General features: G+C 41.6%; 2 protein-coding genes across 8 annotated transcripts in view; both read left to right on the top strand.

Annotated features, from left to right (window-relative positions):
• The window catches only part of NKTR (natural killer cell triggering receptor), a 42,570-nt gene extending 23,705 nt beyond the window's left edge, over window positions 1-18,865 (top strand). For 4 of the 7 annotated variants that reach the window (XM_040431334.1, XM_040431333.1, XM_040431340.1 and 1 more), the window contains 10 exons: window positions 2,146-2,291; window positions 3,255-3,477; window positions 3,560-3,706; window positions 4,045-4,135; window positions 5,084-5,232; window positions 5,404-8,037; window positions 9,944-10,039; window positions 10,776-10,838; window positions 17,371-17,457; window positions 17,539-18,865. In XM_040431334.1, the coding sequence (XP_040287268.1) occupies window positions 2,146-2,291; window positions 3,255-3,477; window positions 3,560-3,706; window positions 4,045-4,135; window positions 5,084-5,232; window positions 5,404-8,037; window positions 9,944-10,039; window positions 10,776-10,838; window positions 17,371-17,457; window positions 17,539-17,611 (3,709 nt within the window). In that variant the 3' untranslated portion in view covers window positions 17,612-18,865. The remainder of the gene's footprint in view (window positions 1-2,145; window positions 2,292-3,254; window positions 3,478-3,559; window positions 3,707-4,044; window positions 4,136-5,083; window positions 5,233-5,403; window positions 8,038-9,943; window positions 10,040-10,775; window positions 10,839-17,370; window positions 17,458-17,538) is intronic. The other 3 variants (XM_040431337.1, XM_040431335.1, XM_040431336.1) reach the window with 3 other exon arrangements.
• LOC121000726 (rRNA 2'-O-methyltransferase fibrillarin-like) lies at window positions 14,732-16,079 on the top strand. The gene has a single exon (XM_040431341.1). The coding sequence runs from the start codon at window positions 15,094-15,096 to the stop codon at window positions 15,898-15,900; it is 807 nt and encodes a 268-aa protein (XP_040287275.1). The 5' UTR covers window positions 14,732-15,093; the 3' UTR covers window positions 15,901-16,079.
• Window positions 18,866-20,428: the final 1,563 nt, after the last annotated feature.

Genomic DNA, 20,428 nt, shown 5'->3' with positions numbered 1-20,428 from the left:
AGACCATAGGAACATTGTTCAATAGTGTTTTAGTCAGTGGGGGTCATTTACCAAAGCTTTTTGTCCTAAAAAAAAAGCTGATTTTTTTGCATAGGGAATATGTAAAAGTTTTGCGACTTCTGTAATTAGAAAAAAAAAAAAAGTGGGCAGGGCTTAGGGGAAAGGGCGGGACTACCACAGCCCAGCACATTTACTTTAATTTATGCCAGAAAACTGGCGAAAATTATAACTGTACTCCGGAAAACAGAGCCCGCAAAGCATGTTGATTAGTTTAATGTGGTTGATCCTACTCACAGATGCCCTTTAATGAGGTAGGGAAATATGTTTTATTTTGCAATACAAATTAATAACCCTTTCGCTACATGTACGGCGATGGGTAAACATGGCACCCGCTCGCGTGTGCAGAGGGCGCCATGGCTGGCGGGTCTCCGCTGTTTTAAAGCCTTTATATGCTGTGATCACGACCTCTAAATGTTAAAAAAAAAGAAAAAAGCGGAAGCATCTCTGCGGCCAATAAGGATGCAGATAATTGGTTTCAATACGCTGGGTCTCTCTGAAGAGACCCAGGGTATTGGAGCTGCAATTCTTATTTTGGCCAGCAGGTGGCAGGCCAGCATAAGAAATTAGCAATTCTAGTATCAATATGGATATATAAGAAAGATAATGGTACAGAATCAAAAAAAAAATAAAAGTCTTCTAGCTTCAAACACAAGCTACAAAACCATAAAAAAGTGAGAAAAAATTTAAATCAACCCCTATCCGTAGAATAAAGAAACAAAAACAAAAAAATATAAACGTCATGGGCATCACCGCGTCTGAAAACACCCGTACTAATGGCCATTTTTTCATCGCTTCTCTTACCCAATAAAATGTGATCAAAAAGTCAGACACTCTCCAAAATGATATCAATAAAATCTACAGATTGTCCTGCAAAAAAAGAGCCCCCACACAGTAGATATAACTATACAAAAATGTTATGGGGGTCAGAATATGGTGATGTTAAAAAGAAGGAAAAAGAAAGTCCAAGTTTTTATTTATTTCTACACTATTTAGACATTTTTAAAAAGACTTACATATGTGGTATCGTTGTAATCGTACTGATCCAAAGAACGAAGGGCAAAGGTCAGTTTTACCACAAAGGGAACGCCGTAGGGCAAAACCTGTAAAATGCTGGAGGATTTTATTATTATTTTTTTTTCCAATTCCACCCCATTTGGAATATTTTCCCTGCTTCCTTCTACATTGTATGCCATATTAAATGGTGGCATTAGATCGTACAACTTGTCCCTCAAAAAATAAGCCCTCATACAGCTATGTGATCGGAAAAATAAAAAAGTTATGGCTCAAGGAAGATAGGGAAGAAAAATGAAAACAAAAAAAACTCAGATATCCAAGGGGTTAAAGGGGTTGTCTCACCTCAGACATTGGGGGCATAGCGCTAGGATCTACACCTATCTTCAGAATGGGGTCTCTCAAAGCTCCAGAGTGGGCACCGCGCATGAGTGGCCGCCCTCAAGTAATGGCTCGGCTATTTCAGTCAGCCCCATAGAACTGAGCGGTGGCTGCGCTTGTGCGGTCCGCTTCCTATTCATTTCAATGAGACTACCAAAAATATCTATTTTCGGCTCTCCCATAGGAATGAATGGAGGGCGGCCTCGCGTGCTGGGGGGAGTCTGAAGAAATGGTCACAAAGAGTGAACAAACCCCTTTAATTTTAAAAACATTTCTCCTAAAGGAAGCAACAGATCAGGTTAAAATAAATAATCTATGTTTTTAATCGGCAGTGTCAGCCCTAGCAGATATTGTACTGGTTTAATAGGGTTGATCCTGCTGACTGATGCCCATTAAAGGGTTCATATTGCACTAAAGGGACCCAAGTTTAGCGGCAGCTTCTGTATATTACCATGGGACAAAAACCAATGGTTTTTCAAATTTAGCACATTTAGGATATAAATTTAAAAAAAATTCAGTGTGTCCCGATCTCAGCAGCTTCCTACGAAAAGATGAAAGGGAAATGTATAATATAAGTCAGGCAGGAAGAAATGTGAAAAACCCGCCTGCCGGAGCACAGAGGCCGTGCGGAGTGGGCTGTTTCTATCGTTCTGCCTCTGTGCACCTCTTTATCTCTCACCGCTCTCTCGTCAGTGTTCACGTGGTGTTTGGCCTCGTCATTTCTGGTTTCGAAGTGATCGAACAGATCGAGAGCCTGAAGTCGGACGCCGCCAGCCGACCCTATGCCGACGTCAGAGTCATAGACTGTGGAATCCTGGGAGCGAAATCCACCAAAGATGGTGAGCGGATTACACCAATGCCTTCATAAAGCAAGTCTATGAACATAGCCAGGACAACCGGGGTGAAGACCCCTCCCCCCATGCTTTACACTGCAGGCTACATTCAGAGAAAATTCAAAATGGAAATATATGATTTATATCACAAAATCTCTTTTTTTTTTTTCCCCAAAATTATTCTTATTACTGGCACGCTATGAAGTGTCTGGGAGTTGCCGTCACGCGATTCTGCTGGTCTTTTTGGGGGGCAGTGGCCTATCCACCATTGATATTTATGAGGACAGAGCTGCATGTGAAAAAGGGACAGTGTCCTGGTGGGAGGTCACAGACTGAGCATCACGTCTGCGGGTTTAACTTGCTGGACATCATAGTCTGCGTTACATAGTGGAAGGATCATTAAATCGGAGGCGATCACAGACTGAAATGTATGTGCTAGAGAAAACGGGCCCCAACAAGAAGGGTGTGCAGATCCATTGGGACGTCACAGACTGAGAGGTTTACAATGGAACAGCTGCACAGAGTATTTCAGGAGAAGGGTGTGCAGATCCAGTGGGACGTCACAGACTGAGAGGTTTACAATGGAACAGCTGCACAGAGTATTTCAGGAGAAGGGTGTGCAGATCCAGTGGGAGGTCACAGACTGAGAGGTTTACAGTGGAACAGCTGCACAGAGTATTTCCGGAGAAGGGTGTGCAGATCTTGTGCAAAGTCAGAGGTTGAGAGTTGCATAGTGGAAGGAGCAGGGTCCCCAGCAGCACAGAGTATTTCGGGAGAGCAGCATGCAGATCCTCTGAGTGGTCAGAGGCTGAGAGTTGCGTAGTGAAAGGAGCAGGGGGTCCAACAGCACAGAGTATTTCAGAGCATAGGTGTGCTGACCTGTTTGTGTATTACCTCTGTCTGATACAGAATCAGTTATTTAGCAAATCAGTCAAATGGTTAAAATGCTTGATTTTGTAAATGTCACAGAGAAACCTAAGGCAGCGGCCTCTGAGTCTGAGGAATCGGATTGTAGTTCCAAGTCGTCCTCTCCGTCTTCATCATCAGAGTCGTCATCCTCAGAGAGTGAGGAGGAACTGGAAAAAAGCAAGAAGCGAAAGCGGAAAAGGAAAACCAAAGCGAAGCATGCCAAGAGAAGGCGCAAGGACGGCCGGCGGGAGGTCAAGGCGGAGAAGGCGCAGAGTCACCACAGGTGCGCGTTCATATCTGCAGCAGGAGGGTTCTCTGAGCGATGACTTTGGGTTAGTACACAATCTTCTCCTCTTCTCTTTCAGCGCCCATTTGGAAAAGAACAGCACAGCGGAAGATAAAGACTCCGGCACAAAGAGGGATAAACCTGTGGTGCGGCCGGAGGAAATCCCTCCAATCCCTGAGAACCGCTTTCTGCTTAGAAAGGACGCTCCGATGAGCATCCCGGAGCAGTAAGACACCTCCTCACTTTTTAACCCATTTAGCATGTAGATAATTGTCATAGTCGCCTGGATCCACACAAGGATCCCTCATTGTTTGCTTCCTGGTGATGGACCCACGGGTGCGAAGCTCGTTACGGTAATCGGGGCCGTACACCAGCGAGCCCATCACATGACCAAGACTCATTTCTGTTAGCTGGAAGTAACCAATAAAGGTTTCTGTTGAAAAAAAGCAAGCGGAGATCTTTGCTCAAACTGTAATCATTGAAATTATAAACCTTAAAAAGTTTAAATTGCAAAAAAAAAAAAAAAAGGTTTTATTTTTGATAATTTTGTAAAATTCAATCTAGGAAACCTCCTCCTGCGACCGCCGAAACCACCGAGCAGGCCAAAGGCTCCATTACAAAATCCGGTCGCAAGATCCGAGGCCGAGGCACAATAGTAAGTGCTGGATAGGCGATAAATTGCTGGTTATGATTATTGATGAGCGAATCGACTTCACGAAGCAATAACTTCGGCTCATCGGAGCCAATACATTCTAAGCTCCTGCTCCGTACAGTATTGGAACGAAGTTTTATGCGAATCGACTTCGGATGTTTCATCCAAAGTCGATTGGCTCGTCCCTAGTTGTGATAATGTCATAAAAATGGGAAGAGAAACAAGTTTAAATGAGGTGACTTTCATTAGAAGATGCAAAAATATTGCACCCTATGCTTTTCATCTGTTTAATTAAAGGGGTACTCCCACGTGAAAATGTGATGGCATATCAGTGGGATACGACATGGTGGGGGTCCGACCTTTGTGCAGTTCCCTACATAGCAGAGTGGCCAGGAGCATCACGCCCCCCCACTCCTAGAGGCTAATTAGCATATTATACAAGTTTGTTTTTCTCAATAAAGGCTTTAGACAGTGAGATGGCACTAATATAGTTATGTTCAGCACATCGCTAATGTCCGCCAGCTTAGTACCCATTTTTAAGGTGACAGAAACCCTTTAAACAATTGTTAAGGTAGATATTAAAGGGGTTCACTGGGATTATCATATTGATGACTTATTCGCAGGACGATCAGCTGTGTGATGAGGCCGCAACGCTCGGTGAGCGCTTAGGCCTCTTCTTAGGCCATGTGGCGTCACGTTCATCGGTCACATGGCCTAGGTGCAGCTCAGTGATTGGGCTGAGCTGTTATACCGAGCACAGCAGCTATCAAGAATGGCGCTATGCTGTGTGTCCTCAAACAGCTGACCCCCACCGATCTCATCTTGATGATTTATCAATATGATAATCCCAGAGAATCCCTTGGTTTCTAATAATTCACTATTTCCCATTGTCCACAAGGCGAGTAGGTTTACTTCACAGCTTAATTAACCCACTATTGTGCAACTTTCCAGCGATATCACACACCTCCGCGGTCCAGATCTCAGTCAGAGTCCAGTGGCGACAGGGAAAGCAGCGAAACCCCTCCGCATTGGAAGGAAGAGATGCAAAGATTGAAGTCCTACAAACCCCCTACTGGAGAAAAATGGAGCAAAGGAGACAAGTAAGAGAATGAACTCATGTGTGTATTGAACTGCATGCCTCAGGACTATTTGGACTCAAAATTAAAGGGTGGGCTAGTGATGCATCCTCACATAAGGCCTCCCTGATAATCTGAATTTGGGAAATGTCTGCACAAAGTAACTCAAAGCTAACCCCAACATCTTTTCTTTAGACTGAATGAACGTCTGCCCAGTCGTTGGGATGAAGGAAGCTTGTCTCCAAGATCGAGATCGAATTCCTGGTCACATGACGGTTATCATTCAGACTCGAGCAAGGAACGCGCTTCATCCTCAAAAACACGGAAGAAAGATAAAAAGGTGAAGCATAAAAAGAAATCCAAGAAGGTAAAGAATTCAAAAAAGCACAAGAAGAAGGAAGAATTGTCAGGATCTCATCGAGAAGAATCTTCAAGCAGGAGGAAAAAATATTCCCAGGAACAAACACAAAGATCTTCGTCAAGGTCCTCTAGAGATTCTTCTAAAAAGAGCTGGTCTCAATTAGGTAAAGAGCAGAAATCCTCACGTCATTCCAGCAATACCCGATCTAGATCGAGATCCTATTCAAGGGGAAGCGCAAGATCTAGAACTGCTTCCAGGTCTATTTCTAGAAGCCGCACAAGAAGTAGATCCCATACGGAATCAAGATCCAGAAACAGAAATGCGTCCGGCTCCCACTCCAACTCGTACTCTCACTCTTCCAAACAGACAAAAGCTTCCTCAGCATCTCCTCTAAAGAAGGATTTGACTGCAAGCAAATCTGGTGCAAGTGCTCAGACCGGAAAGTCTGTTGTAAAGTCAAACAGTAAGTCAACCGATAAATCTCTTACGGCCTTTGTGGCGAATGAGAACGTTCATGTGATTTCACTTAGTGACAGTCCTCCTCCTTCTCGGTGGAAGCCTGGTCAAAAGCCTTGGAAGCCTTCATATGAACGAATTCAAGATCTGAAAGCCAGGACCTCTAATGTCCTTCCAGTACAAAGCAAGTATGGTTCGCGCAAGGTCAAAAGTAATTCCCGCCGAAAGAGGCGCTCGAGTTCAGAGAGTGAACGCAGCGATTATTCTGCCAGAAGTTCAAGCTATCGTCATAAATCGAAAGATCGATCCTCTTCTAGATCTTTGAGTAGATCTTACACTCGATCTCGGAGTGGAAGCAGCTCGTCTTCTCATGCTGAGAGAGCTGTGTCCTCATCATATGATAGTTCCTCATCCAGTGCATCCAATGATGAAGAGGAACGAAAAAGAAAGACCAAATTGAAAATAAAGGATAAACACCACAAAGCGAAAGGTGAAACAGAGAATTTAGTTTCTCCAAAAAGTATGGGAAGCCCCTCAAATTCCAACTCTTTGTCTGTCTCGGAAGGAGAGGAGTTCACCAAAAGACTGCTGAAGACCACCAAGGCATTACTTGAGAATCATAACTCCAACAGCAGCAAAGAGGAAGTAGATAAGTCTGTAGTAGAAGAGTCTAACACGGATGGACAAAACTCCAAAAATGATAACGATGGTACTCAAGAGGTTATATCGAACATAGACAAAGTACCGGAAAGTGACTCGTTAAAGGAAACTGTGGGGAAGCTTCTGGATGATGACTCCATTTGCAATTCTCAGATTACAAATGCGACCGAAGAAGTGGCATCTTCTGGGAAGGAGGAAGGCGAGGCTAGTTCAGAGTCAGACTCTGAGGAAGTAAATCGCTCCAAAACACCGCCATCCGAAGCGTCACAGCAGGCTTCCGAAAAACGTTCCAAAAGTCCACCCTCAAGCCTGGAACCAAAAAGCAAATCAAAGAAACATAAGCGGCGATCCAGTAAGAAGAGCGTGAAAAAGAGCCGATCGAAAAGCAAAACGAAGGACAAATCCAAAAAAAGTAAAGAAAAGAAACAAAAAGCTCAAAAGAAGAAGCAGACTTTCCACTGGCAGCCGCCGATGGAGTTCGGAGAGGAAGAGGAGGAGGAAGAGATAACAGGTGGACAATCTGCAGTGCAAGTGAAAGAAAACAACCTGAAAGACTTGCTTCTAGATAAGCCACCCTCTGCAGAGAGCAGGACCGCAGCTGACGCGCCTCTGTTGATCGACAAAATTAGCGCCGAGCCAAAGATCGCGTCTCTAATATCTGCTGTGAAGACAGAAGAGGTGGAGCCCTTGTCAAAAGTGACAAAAAGTCCACTTACACCTGCCAATGCCGAGCCTACATCTGACAGTATAAAAGCTTTCACGTCTCATCGATCATTGCCGCAAATTAAACTGGGGACAAATGCTACCGCTGGCACTCCAGCAGGCACCACCACTGGAAACTCTGAAAAAATGTCCTCTCCATCCGTAAGCGCCACTCCAGGAGAAAGCGTACAGGTCAAAGAAGAAAAACCACAGGATGCTCAACCTGCATCAAATGACGCAACGTCAGTAGAAAAGGTGGAGGCTGCCACTTCTGAGACTGCAGTCGTCGATAATAAATGGAAGCCGGTCCAAGGTCCTACCATCCTGCAGACCGTGAAGCCGGCTCTTGCGCCAGTGGTTTCTGCCACTGAACCGGAGAAGAAGACCCAAGGCCTGAGAATTGAGATTAAAAGTAAAAACAAAGTGAAACCAGGATCACTTTTCGATGAAGTCCGGAAGACGGCGCGTCTTAATCAGCGTCCCAGGAACCAGGAGAGTTCCAGCGAGGAAAGGTCTTCTAGCCATGAGGATAAAAGCCGATCGAGTGGTAAGGCCAGGAGCAAATCTCAAACACCTTCAAGTCACCGATCAAGAACACGATCTTCGAGCAGGTCCAGGAGTCGATCTCCTCGCCACAGCTCTTCCTCCAGGTAAGAATTGGGATCAGGGGAACCTTCAAGAGTGACTGCAGTATAACCAGGGCTGTCCCCTTCAGTCGGGTCACAGGTTTTTCTGGAAACATTAATCTAGGATTTGGGGACCCTTTTGCAGTCGGCCCTGGGGACCTAGAAATGGTCAGCCTGCAAGTGTTACCCTAACCACAGCCTGTGTCATGGTGGCCCAGAGGATAGTGCAGCATGCCCGACTGCCGCTTCATTAATTCAGGGAACTCGGCACCTTTGTTCTTGGGATCAGTGGAGGTCTCCATCGTCGGACCCACACACGTAACAAATGCTGATTCATCTTGGTGCAAACACTTTATTTAGAGGGATTTTAAAAAAAAAAAAGTGTTTAAAACAATGTAAAAATTCAGCAAAAAAAAAAATACAAAAACCACGATTATGTAGCATAAAATATATTTTCTTGAGCATATATTGAGTAAAAAAAACAGTGCACTTACTGCCATCCGAACGAGTGTAATAACCTAAAACAATTCATTTACTGGGTTATTCAGTGAGAACAGTATAAAAAAATAAAGACAACAATAGCTGTTTACTATATTTACATCAAAGGTACAGCTTATATACAATACACAGAAAAAAATATATATATATATGTCCCCCCCTTCCCAACAGTGACAGAAAAACGATGACCATTGGATCATTTAACTACTTAAAGGGCATCTGTCAGCAGATCTGTCCCTATGACACTGGCTGACCTGTTACATGAGCGCTTGGCAGCTGAAGACATCTGTGTTGGCCCCATGTTCATATGTGCCCGCATTGCTGAGAAAAATGCTGTTTTATTATATGCAAATGAGCCTCTAGGAGCAACGGGGGTGTTGCCATTACACCTAGAGGCTCTGCTCTCTCTGCAACTGTCACGCCCTCTGCACTTTGACAGGGCCAATCAGTGAAAACGTCATCACACCTGGCCCTGTCAATCAAAGTGCAGAGGGTGTGGCAGTTGCAGAGAGAGCAGAGCCTCTAGGTGTAATGGCAACGCCCTCGTTGCTCCTAGAGGCTCATTTCCATGTATTAAAACATCATTTTTCTCAGCAGTGCGGGCACATATGAACATGGGACCAACACAGATGCCTTCAGCTGCCAAGTGTAACAGGTCATCCAGTGTCATAGGTACAAAACTGCTGACAGATGCCCTTTAATGGCCGGGCTTCTTTGCATCTTAAAGTTTTTTTTGTTATCTCATTAGTGGCATATTGCTAGTCAGGGACCCACACCTATCTCCAGAGTGAACAGATTGCAGCGCCACGTGCACAGCCAGCCTCCGTTCACTGCTATGGGGGTTCTGAAAGTAGCCAGGCACTGGGTCGGTTATTTCCATAGCAGTGAATGGAGAGGTGGGACATCCACAAATACCCGTTCGCTTGGTTATTTTTAAAACTCGGAGAGCAAGCTGCGCATGCGCAGTGTACTCTCCTTCACTTCAGGTTCGCTGTTCTGGAGAGAGGTGCGGGTCCCACCTCTGAGATCCGCTCTTATCTAACATTTATGGCATATCCTAGCAAAATGCTACCAATGTCTAAGTTGGGAGTAACCCTTTAAAGGCCCAAAGTAGCCTGGCTATAAAGGCGTTAAATGATCCCATGGTCACAGTACTATTATTAATAGTATCTCAAGGAAGTCCATGGCAGTGGAGCACCACGTCATCATCTTATTGTCCCCTTTAAATCCAAGATTGAATAATACAGCAATCCGAATAGGGTGCAGCTATATAATGTGCACCCCTCCTCCACTCTGCATTCCCATGCCACTCGTGGTTTGCACAGGGAGAAGCTGTGGGCAGATAGGATTGATGGAAGTCTTCTCCTGATTGTAGTAGTCCCTGGATGAGCGGGGCTGAGATGGACTCAATAAGTGTCGTCTTCTATTGCAGGTCGAGAAGTTACACCAGAAGTCGTAGCAGGAGACGATACAAGGACTACAGATCGCGGACGCGGAGCAGATCATATGGCAGTTACCGAAGTTACAGGTAAGATACGTTTGGCTTTTAGACGAGAATATAACCGTGACTAAAGGGACCGGTGACTGAATGGTAATACCTGCGGTGCGGATTGTGAAATGCCATTGACTCACTGTCTATTGAAACATGAGACTGTTAAGTGTACGGAGCCTCCCTTGCAGTCTGCGCCCAAGCCATTGCATACCGACAGCCTAGGAATTCACTGGGTGACAACTGGGAATCTGATTAGCTCTGTGTTTTCAGCTGTTGTCAACAAATCTCTTCTACTTTCTGTAGATAGTATAAAGCTATAGCCGGTCAGTTATCTCTGTCCCTCCCTGCAGTGGACTGTGGTGTGCACACAGCCTGTGGCATGCTGCACGCTGCTGCACAGGACACAGTCTCCAGCCTCTCATGTGCCTTAGATCTATATAACTGTAGGTGCCAAACATCCCTATGTTGATGCTTCGGCAAGGCATTGTGCTTCATGTATTTACCAGAGCTGCAAGCATTTCTACAACCAGGATGCACAAAGAAGCAGAATTATTAAATTTTCTGAAAACCCACCCATTACAGAGCTTGAAGCCCCTGCAGAAAGGCAAATAGACAAGTGTTAAGTTTTTCTTTGCTTCTAGTTATAGTCCTTTATGCTCGTTTCTTTGCCAATAAATTTGTGTCATTTTATAGTAAAAATGTAAGTGCAGCATTGTGTTGTTTTTATGTCAATATGCAAAAGTTCAATTAATTTAATCTGTACTAATTACAGCAGAACAAACAGCAGGAGCCGCTCTAGAAGTGTCTCTTACGAACGTCACCGTAGAAGATCAAGGTAAATTACTTAGATTTATATGTCTTTTACATACAGAGAGGTTCTAGCAATTCATTGTGCCCTCTCATCATCACATTTAATATTGCTCTTATGTACAAGAATATAACTACTATAATACTGCTCTTATGTACAAGAATATAACTACTATAATACTGCTCCTATGTACAGGAATATAACTACTATAATACTGCTCCTATGTACAAGAATATAACTACTATAATACTGCTCCTATGTACAAGAATATAACTACTATAATACTGCCCCTATGTACAAGAATATAACCACTATAATACTGCTCCTATGTACAAGAATATAACTACTATAATACTGCATCCTATGTACAAGAATATAACTACTATAATACTGCTCCTATGTACAAGAATATATAAACTATAATACTGCCTCCTATGTACAAGAATATTACTACTATAATACTGCTCCTATGTACAGGAATATAACTACTATAATACTGCTCCTATATACAAGAATATAACTACTATAATACTGCTCCTATATACAAGAATATAACTACTATAATACTGCTCCTATATACCAGAATATAACTACTATAATACTGCTCCTATGTACAAGAATATAACTACTATAATACTGCTCCTATGTACAAGAATATAACTACTATAATACTGCTCCTATGTACAAGAATATAACTACTATAATACTGCTCCTATGTACAAGAATATAACTACTATAATACTGCCTCCTATGTACAAGAATATAACTATTATAATACTGCCACCTATGTACAAGAATATAACTACTATAATACTGCCCCTATGTACAAGAATATAACTACTATAATACTGCTCCTATGTACAAGAATATAACTACTATAATACTGCCTCCTATGTACAAGAATATAACTACAATAATACTGCTCCTATGTACAAGAATATAACTACTATAATACTGCCTCCTATGTACAAGAATATAACTACTATAATACTGCTCCTATGTACAAGAATATAACTACTATAATACTGCCTCCTATTTACAAGAATATTACTACTATAATACTGCTCCTATGTACAGGAATATAACTACTATAATACTGCTCCTATATACAAGAATATAACTACTATAATACTGCTCCTATATACAAGAATATAACTACTATAATACTGCTCCTATATACAAGAATATAACTACTATAATACTGCTCCTATATACAAGAATATAACTACTATAATACTGCTCCTATGTACAAGAATATAACTACTATAATACTGCCCCTATGTACAAGAATATAACTACTGTAATACTGCCCCATGTACAAGAATATAACTATTATAATACTACTCCTGTGTACAAGAATATAACTACTATAATACTGCCCCTATGTACAAGAATATAACTACTATAATACTGCCCCTATGTACAAGAATATAACTACTGTAATACTGCCCCATGTACAAGAATATAACTATTATAATACTACTCCTGTGTACAAGAATATAACTACTATAATACTGCCCCTATGTACAAGAATATAACTACTATAATACTGCTCCTATGTACAAGAATATAACTACTATAATAATGCTCCTATGTACAAGAATATAACTACTATAATACTGCTCCTATGTACAAGAATATAACTACTATAATACTGCTCCTATGTACAAGAATATAACTACTATAATACTGCTCCTATGTACAAGAATATATAAACTATAATACTGCCTCCTATGTACAAGAATATAACTACTATAATACTGCTCCTATGTACAAGAATATAACTACTATAATACTGCTCCTATGTACAAGAATATAACTACTATAATACTGCTCCTATGTACAAGAATATATAAACTATAATACTGCCTCCTATGTACAAGAATATTACTACTATAATACTGCTCCTATGTACAGGAATATAACTACTATAATACTGCTCCTATATACAAGAATATAACTACTATAATACTGCTCCTATATACAAGAATATAACTACTATAATACTGCTCCTATATACAAGAATATAACTACTATAATACTGCTCCTATGTACAAGAATATAACTACTATAATACTGCTCCTATGTACAAGAATATAACTACTATAATACTGCTCCTATGTACAAGAATATAACTACTATAATACTGCTCCTATGTACAAGAATATAACTACTATAATACTGCCTCCTATGTACAAGAATATAACTACTATAATACTGCTCCTATGTACAAGAATATAACTACTATAATACTGCCCCTATGTACAAGAATATAACCACTATAATACTGCTCCTATGTACAAGAATATAACTACTATAATACTGCATCCTATGTACAAGAATATAACTACTATAATACTGCTCCTATGTACAAGAATATAACTACTATAATACTGCTCCTATGTACAAGAATATAACTACTATAATACTGCTCCTATGTACAAGAATATAACTACTATAATACTGCTCCTATGTACAAGAATATAACTACTATAATACTGCTCCTATGTACAAGAATATAACTACTATAATACTGCCTTCTATGTACAAGAATATAACTACTATAATACCTCCTATGTACAAGAATATAACTATAATACTGCCCCTATGTACAAGAATATAACTACTATAATACTGCTCCTATGTACAAGAATATAACTACTATAATACTGCTCCTATGTACAAGAATATAACTACTATATTACTGCCTCCTATGTACAAGAATATAACTACTATATTACTGCTCCTATGTACAAGAATATAACTACTATAATACTGCTCCTATGTACAAGAATATAACTACTATAATACTGCTCCTATGTACAAGAATATAACTACTATAATACTGCTCCTATGTACAAGAATATAACTACTATAATACTGCCTCCTATGTACAGGAATATAACTTCTATAATACTGCCTCCTATGTACAGGAATATAACTACTATAATACTGCTCCTATGTACAAGAATATAACTACTATAATACTGCTCCTATGTACAAGAATATAACTACTATAATACTGCTCCTATGTACAAGAATATAACTACTATAATACTGCTCCTATGTACAAGAATATAACTACTATAATACTGCCTCCTATGTACAGGAATATAACTACTATAATACTGCCTCCTATGTACAGGAATATAACTACTATAATACTGCCTCCTATGTACAAGAGTATAACTACTATAATACTGCCTCCTATGTACAAGAATATAACTACTATAATACTGCTCCTATGTACAAGAATATAACTACTATAATACTGCTCCTATGTACAAGAATATAACTACTATAATACTGCTCCTATGTACAAGAATATAACTACTATAATACTGCTCCTATGTACAAGAATATAACTACTATAATACTGCCTCCTATGTACAAGAATATAACTACTATAATACTGCTCCTATGTACAAGAATATAACTACTATATTACTGCTCCTATGTACAAGAATATAACTACTATAATACTGCTCCTATGTACAAGAATATAACTACTATAATACTGCCTCCTATGTACAAGAATATAACTACTATAATACTGCTTCTATGTACAAGAATATAACTACTATAATACTGCTCCTATGTACAGGAATATAACTACTATAATACTGCCTCCTATGTACAAGAATATAACTACTATAATACTGCCTTCCATGTACAAGAATATAACTACTATAATACTGCTCCTATGTACAAGAATATAACTACTATAATACTGCTCCTATGTACAAGAATATAACTACTATAATACTGCCTCCTATGTACAAGAATATAACTACTATAATACTGCTCCTATGTACAAGAATATAACTACTATGGGGACCGGGGAGGAGAGGCGGCAGCAGGACGTGGAGGAAGCTGAGAGCCGCTGTACCTCGTGGTCTTGGCGGCTGCACCAGATCTGCGGTTCAGTCCCAGAGGAGGCGGATTCGGCAGCAGAGGAGGATTCGGTGGCGGCAGAGGAGGATTTGGTGACCGAGGTGGCAGAGGAGGATTTGGAGGCCGAGGAAGAGGAGGATTCGGTGACCGTGGAGGAAGAGGAGGATTTGGTGACCGCGGAGGAAGAGGATTCGGAGATCGTGGAGGAACAGGTGGATTCAGGTCTCGAGGTGGTGGAGGTCGCGGGGGAAGAGGTTGATTCGGAGCGGGAAGGAAGGTGATTGTGGAGCCGCACAGACATGAAGGAGTCTTCATCTGCAGAGGCAAGGAGGACGCGCTGGTGACCAAGAACCTGGTCTTTGGAGAATCTGTCTATGGAGAGAAGAGGATGTCTGTGGAGGATGGAGAAATCAAAACCGAATACAGAGCCTGGAACCCCTTCAGATCGAAGCTCGCGGCAGCCATTTTGGGTGGTGTTGACCAGATTTACATAAAACCTGGATCCAAAGTCCTATACCTCGGTGCTGCCTCTGGGACAACCGTGTCCCATGTGTCTGACTTGGTCGGGCCGGAAGGACTGGTCTACGCTGTGGAGTTCTCACACCGCTCCGGACGGGATCTCATTAATGTAGCCAAGAAACGAACGAACATCATCCCTGTGATCGAGGACGCCAGGCACCCGCACAAGTACCGCATGTTGCTAGGAATGGTTGATGTCATTTTCGCGGATGTAGCTCAGCCTGACCAGACAAGAATTGTTGCTCTCAACGCCCACAACTTTCTGAAGAATGGAGGCCATTTTGTCATATCTATAAAGGCCAATTGTATTGACTCCACGGCAGCTCCCGAGGCCGTGTTTGCGTCAGAAGTAAAGAAAATGCAGCCAGAAAACATGAAACCTCAAGAACAGTTGACGCTCGAGCCGTACGAGAGAGACCACGCGGTGGTGGTCGGCGTGTACAGACCTCCGCCAATGAGAAGAAATGATCCTCCTGCTTACTTTTTTTTTTTCTTTGAGACTTTATTTTTATATATAAAGAATCCCACCGAACCACACCACCCCCTACTGCCAGTGCAGAACCCTATGGGAGCTCCTGCAGAGGGACCGATCTGCCAGGATTGGGGGCTTATAGCACTCCCCGTTTCATACAGCATTGACTCGATTGCTGTGGTGACCTGCAGGGGGCGCTACTAATGTTGTATGTTCTTATAGTTGTTCCTTTAAGGGCTCTACTGCCCTAACTAGGGGATGGAGCCTGATCACGACGAGTATTTGTCATTCCTTTTATTAAATGGTCTCTGGAGACATTGACCTATAATGATTTGTATGGGGAAGGGGTGGTTGTTGTTTTTTGTTACCCCAGTTCTGCTGTATTTTGCATTGGATATAAATGAACCGTTTTAGGGAGAAGTGATATAAACCTTTTATCTTCAAAAAAAAAAAAAAGAATATAACTACTATAATACTGCCTCCTCTATACAAGAATATAACTACTATAATACTGCTCTTATGTACAAGAATATAACTACTATAATACTCCTCCTATGTAGAAGAATATAACTACTATAATACTCCTCCTATGTACAAGAATATAACTACTATAATACTGCTCCTATGTACAAGAATATGACTACTATAATACTGCTCCTATATACAAGAATATAACTACTATAATACTGCTCCTATATACAAGAATATAACTACTATAATACTGCCTCCAATGTACAAGAACATAACTACTATAATACTGCCTCCCATGTACAAGAATATAACTACTATAATACTGCTCCTATGTACAATAATATAACTACTATAATACTGCCTCCAATGTACAAGAATATAACTACTGTAATGCTAACTCCTATGTATAAGAATATAACTACTATAATACTGCTCCTATGTACAAGAATATAACTACTATAATACTGCCTCCTATGTACAAGAATATAACTACTGTAATGCTAACTCCTATGTATAAGAATATAACTACTATAATACTGCCTCCTATGTACAAGGATATAACTACTATAATACTGCTCCTATGTACAAGAATATCACTACTATAATACTGCTCCTATGTACAAGAATATAACTGCTATAATACTGCCTCCTATGTACAAGAATATAATTACTATAATACTGCTCCTATGTACAAGAATATAACTACTATAATACTGCCTCCTATGTACAAGAATATAACTACTATAATACTGCCCCTATGTACAAGAATATAACTACTATAATACTGCCCCTATGTACAATAATATAACTATTATAATACTGCTCTTATGTACAAGAATATAACTACTATAATACTGCTCCTATATACAAGAATATAACTACTATAATACTGCCTCCTATGTACAAGAATATAACTACTATAATACTGCTCCTATGTACAAGAATATAACTACTATAATACTGCTCCTATATAAAAGAATATAACTACTATAATACTGCTCCTATGTACAAGAATATAACTACTATAATACTGCTCCTATGTACAAGAATATAACTACTATAATACTGCTCCTATGTACAAGTTGCTGCTCCTTTAAAACTGGGGAACATTCTAGTGATTGGGGGGATGAGGATAAGTTGTTGTCCTGGGGGGAACCCATTTTCGGATCCATGTACTGTATAAAGCTTGTGCTTTCTTTCCAGGAGCCGGTCACACACATACGACAGCTATAACAGTCGGAGTCGCAGCAGGAGCCCCTACAGATCACGCAGCTACAACCGCAGGTCCAGGTACATTCTGTAATAATAAAGTTTATCTGTAGTTACAAATCCTTATTTTTCTGACAAGAACTTGTATTCTGCCTTTTACAGAAGTCGGAGGTCCTCAAACAGCGGCAGCGATCGCAGTTACAGTTATCGCCGGCGGCACAGTGGGAGGAGCTAAGACTTTTATTTTTTTTCCTATTACGGCATCGGAGGACACCTACACCGGAATGGCATCTATCTTTTTATTATTTTTTTTTAGCATCCTTACTGTGAAAATGGCGGCTGGATCACTTAAAGCTGCGGGCAGTGTACATGGCAGTATTGGAGGGGGGTCGTGTAACAGTACTTACCGCGTTGGCAGCAATAATTTCGTCTACCGGTCGGTGTTAAGCACTTCGCCAGAATGAGGCGCGGTGGGATCTGTTACATGATGTCTCCGGCACATCTGATTGGCCAAGAAGGGCTTGGTATATTTAATTTGCAGATTATACCAGTTTGTGGGGTGTGCTATACATTTAACCCTATAAATACGTCTCGGATCCATGAAGAAATGGGTAGTGACGCACAGATTTTCATGCAGTAGGTAGAAACGGCAAAACTGCCCTAAAAAATAATTGACTTTCTTTTGCTTTTTTTTTTTCCCCACACCATCATGAGAACGTGGGGGTCCCATGCCCCCCTTTTGTATGGAGCAGCAGTAGAGCACGCGTAGTGTTGCTCCATTCAGAGTCTATGGGACTACGGAGTAGAGTTCTCATGGAGTTTGGAGTGCTGCACCACTGCTCCATTCGGTGTGTCCCCCTCCATCTCATAGTAAGTGGTCGGACCCCCAACATTCAGACACCTCAGGTTGTTTATCCATTGTACACTGCATTGAATCCCCAGAGACATTTATATACTCGTCATATAACCTTTTCATAATGCTCCCGCACTATTATAAACCGCACAGGGTTAGTGCCCCTTTAATGCCGCCTCACTTACCACATGTTACAAGTGCCAAAGCATTGAGCATTTTGCCTTTCATTCCTTTCGGTTACTATGTGTCCATCCCTCTGTATTCTCACCGCGTGTCAGTAGCGGCGGTTTTATACGTCCACTTTGCAGCATGCGATGAACTTCATGCGGTTTACGGTGTATTACAGCCGCACAATAAATTACATGATCAGCGGGGACCCCCAGCTCCATAATGTGTCCCCAGTGTCATGTGAAGTGTTGTCAGGAAATCTCTTTGAACTTCCTTTAGTGTTAAACTGGTTAAGAGCGACGATGGTTTTAAATACCCGTGCGGAGGGGACCTTTACTGCTATCGAGTTGGGCTCCATATGAAGGGAAAAAAATATAAACTGTACCTTTCTTGTAAATACGTTTTCATCTTTATATTAATTTTATGCGTTGGAAAAATACTTGTAATTAAAATGGTATTAAAGACGGAGCTGAGTGGTTTGTTTTTATTTAAAGGGGTTGTCCACCCTCCCTTATGTTTCATATTCATTGTATAGAGATAAAAATCATCAGTGCCATGAAGGGTTTTGACATTTACTTACACAGTATGGCAGTCCATCTGAGGTCCCCCAGTCTCCAGCAGCCGTTCCCTAATGATGTGACCTCGATGAGCCGGCACATTGTCCTCTATGAAGATGACATCACGCCTGTGTTGTCCCTGCAGAGGCACAATGACTGGATTCATGATGTTCTTCAGGTAGTATGGGCTTGTCACTGGACCATTCACACAGTGTAGGGCAGTTCTGTATGGACTAGACACACCTGCCCGCACTGTAACACCACCACCTAAAGCATAGCGCTATCCTTGACATCTCCACCATCATTAGTGGCCATTATTTCTGCTCAGCGTGAATCGACTTTCATCAGTGAAAATCACTGTGGCCCACTGGTCCCTCATTCAGCCTAGATGCTCCCTGGCCCATGCAAGGCGATGACAGGTGGTCAGGTACCCTTGCAGGTCATCTAGCAAGCAGACCACATTGATGTAATCGGTTTCCAATAGTCTGACCTGACACTTGGTGCTTCTCACCTCCCTTCAATGTGCCTGGAGTTGTGTGGCTTCATCATCTGGTTCTGCAGGGCATTGTTCACAATGAAGCGGTCATCAGCGTGGGATGTGGCCAAAGGACGTCCACTCCTCTGCCTTTCTGTGACTCTTCCAGTCTCTCTGATACAACCTGCTGATGACACTCTAAGCTCAGTGGCCACTTCTGTCTGGGAACATCCTGCTTGAAGCCTCGCAATGGCAAGGTACTGTTGATTAATTGTTAGGTGTCGTCTTGGTCTCATGATGTCAAAATGTGAACAGCATGATGAGGAGGACTGTTTTTAATACCAATTCTTATTGAACCTGGAAATTTATTGGGCGATTCATGGACCAAACGCCTGTTGTGAATTTTTCCGTTAAGTTCCTTGTTAGAGAACAGCAAGTTGTGCAAAAAGTACTGAAACACTGAACAGCTGGACATGTGCATTCAAGAGTTTAGAGAAGGTCACATTAAGTTCACCTCTAAAGGTTAGAGGGCATTTTAGGTTCATCCTGACATTTTCACCCAAAAGCCAAATATCCTTAACTTTTAGTGAATAGTGTATAAATATGTGCAAACAGTTTGTCCCGTTCCCCTCTCTGTTCTTCTTTTCAATTTTTTATTTGGCAAGCACCTGCTCAGATGGCAGATGCATACTGGAGTCAAAAGAGAGCCGAGCTACTCAGCCTATGTGAGCTCAGAGAGCTTGATGGAGGGAGCCAAATGAAAGAGGAGCGGATCCAAGCACTGGTGGAAGAGGATGCCCAGCAATAATGGTCTTTGGTAACCACACCGCCATCAGATTCAGCAGAGAGTCCAGTTTCTAGAATGGTATGGAGTCTCCTCTACCGTTGATTCTCTAACTGTGACGGGCGGATGTGACCCTAACCTGCGAATGTGGAGTTCGTATTTAAACAACGCTAGGCTGAGCGTGAATTTTCAGAGCAGCAGGCACGAATCCAGAT

Source organism: Bufo bufo, chromosome 5 (genome assembly GCF_905171765.1).
Source record: "Bufo bufo chromosome 5, aBufBuf1.1, whole genome shotgun sequence".
Classification (NCBI taxonomy): domain Eukaryota; kingdom Metazoa; phylum Chordata; class Amphibia; order Anura; family Bufonidae; genus Bufo; species Bufo bufo.
Note: the sequence above shows the minus strand (reverse complement) of the source record. Positions and strands in the feature narration are given on the sequence as shown.

Coding starts and splice junctions, on each gene's coding strand:
- LOC121000726 (XM_040431341.1), top strand. CDS start 15,094: ATGTCTGTGGAGGATGGAGAAATCAAAACCGAATACAGAGCCTGGAAC.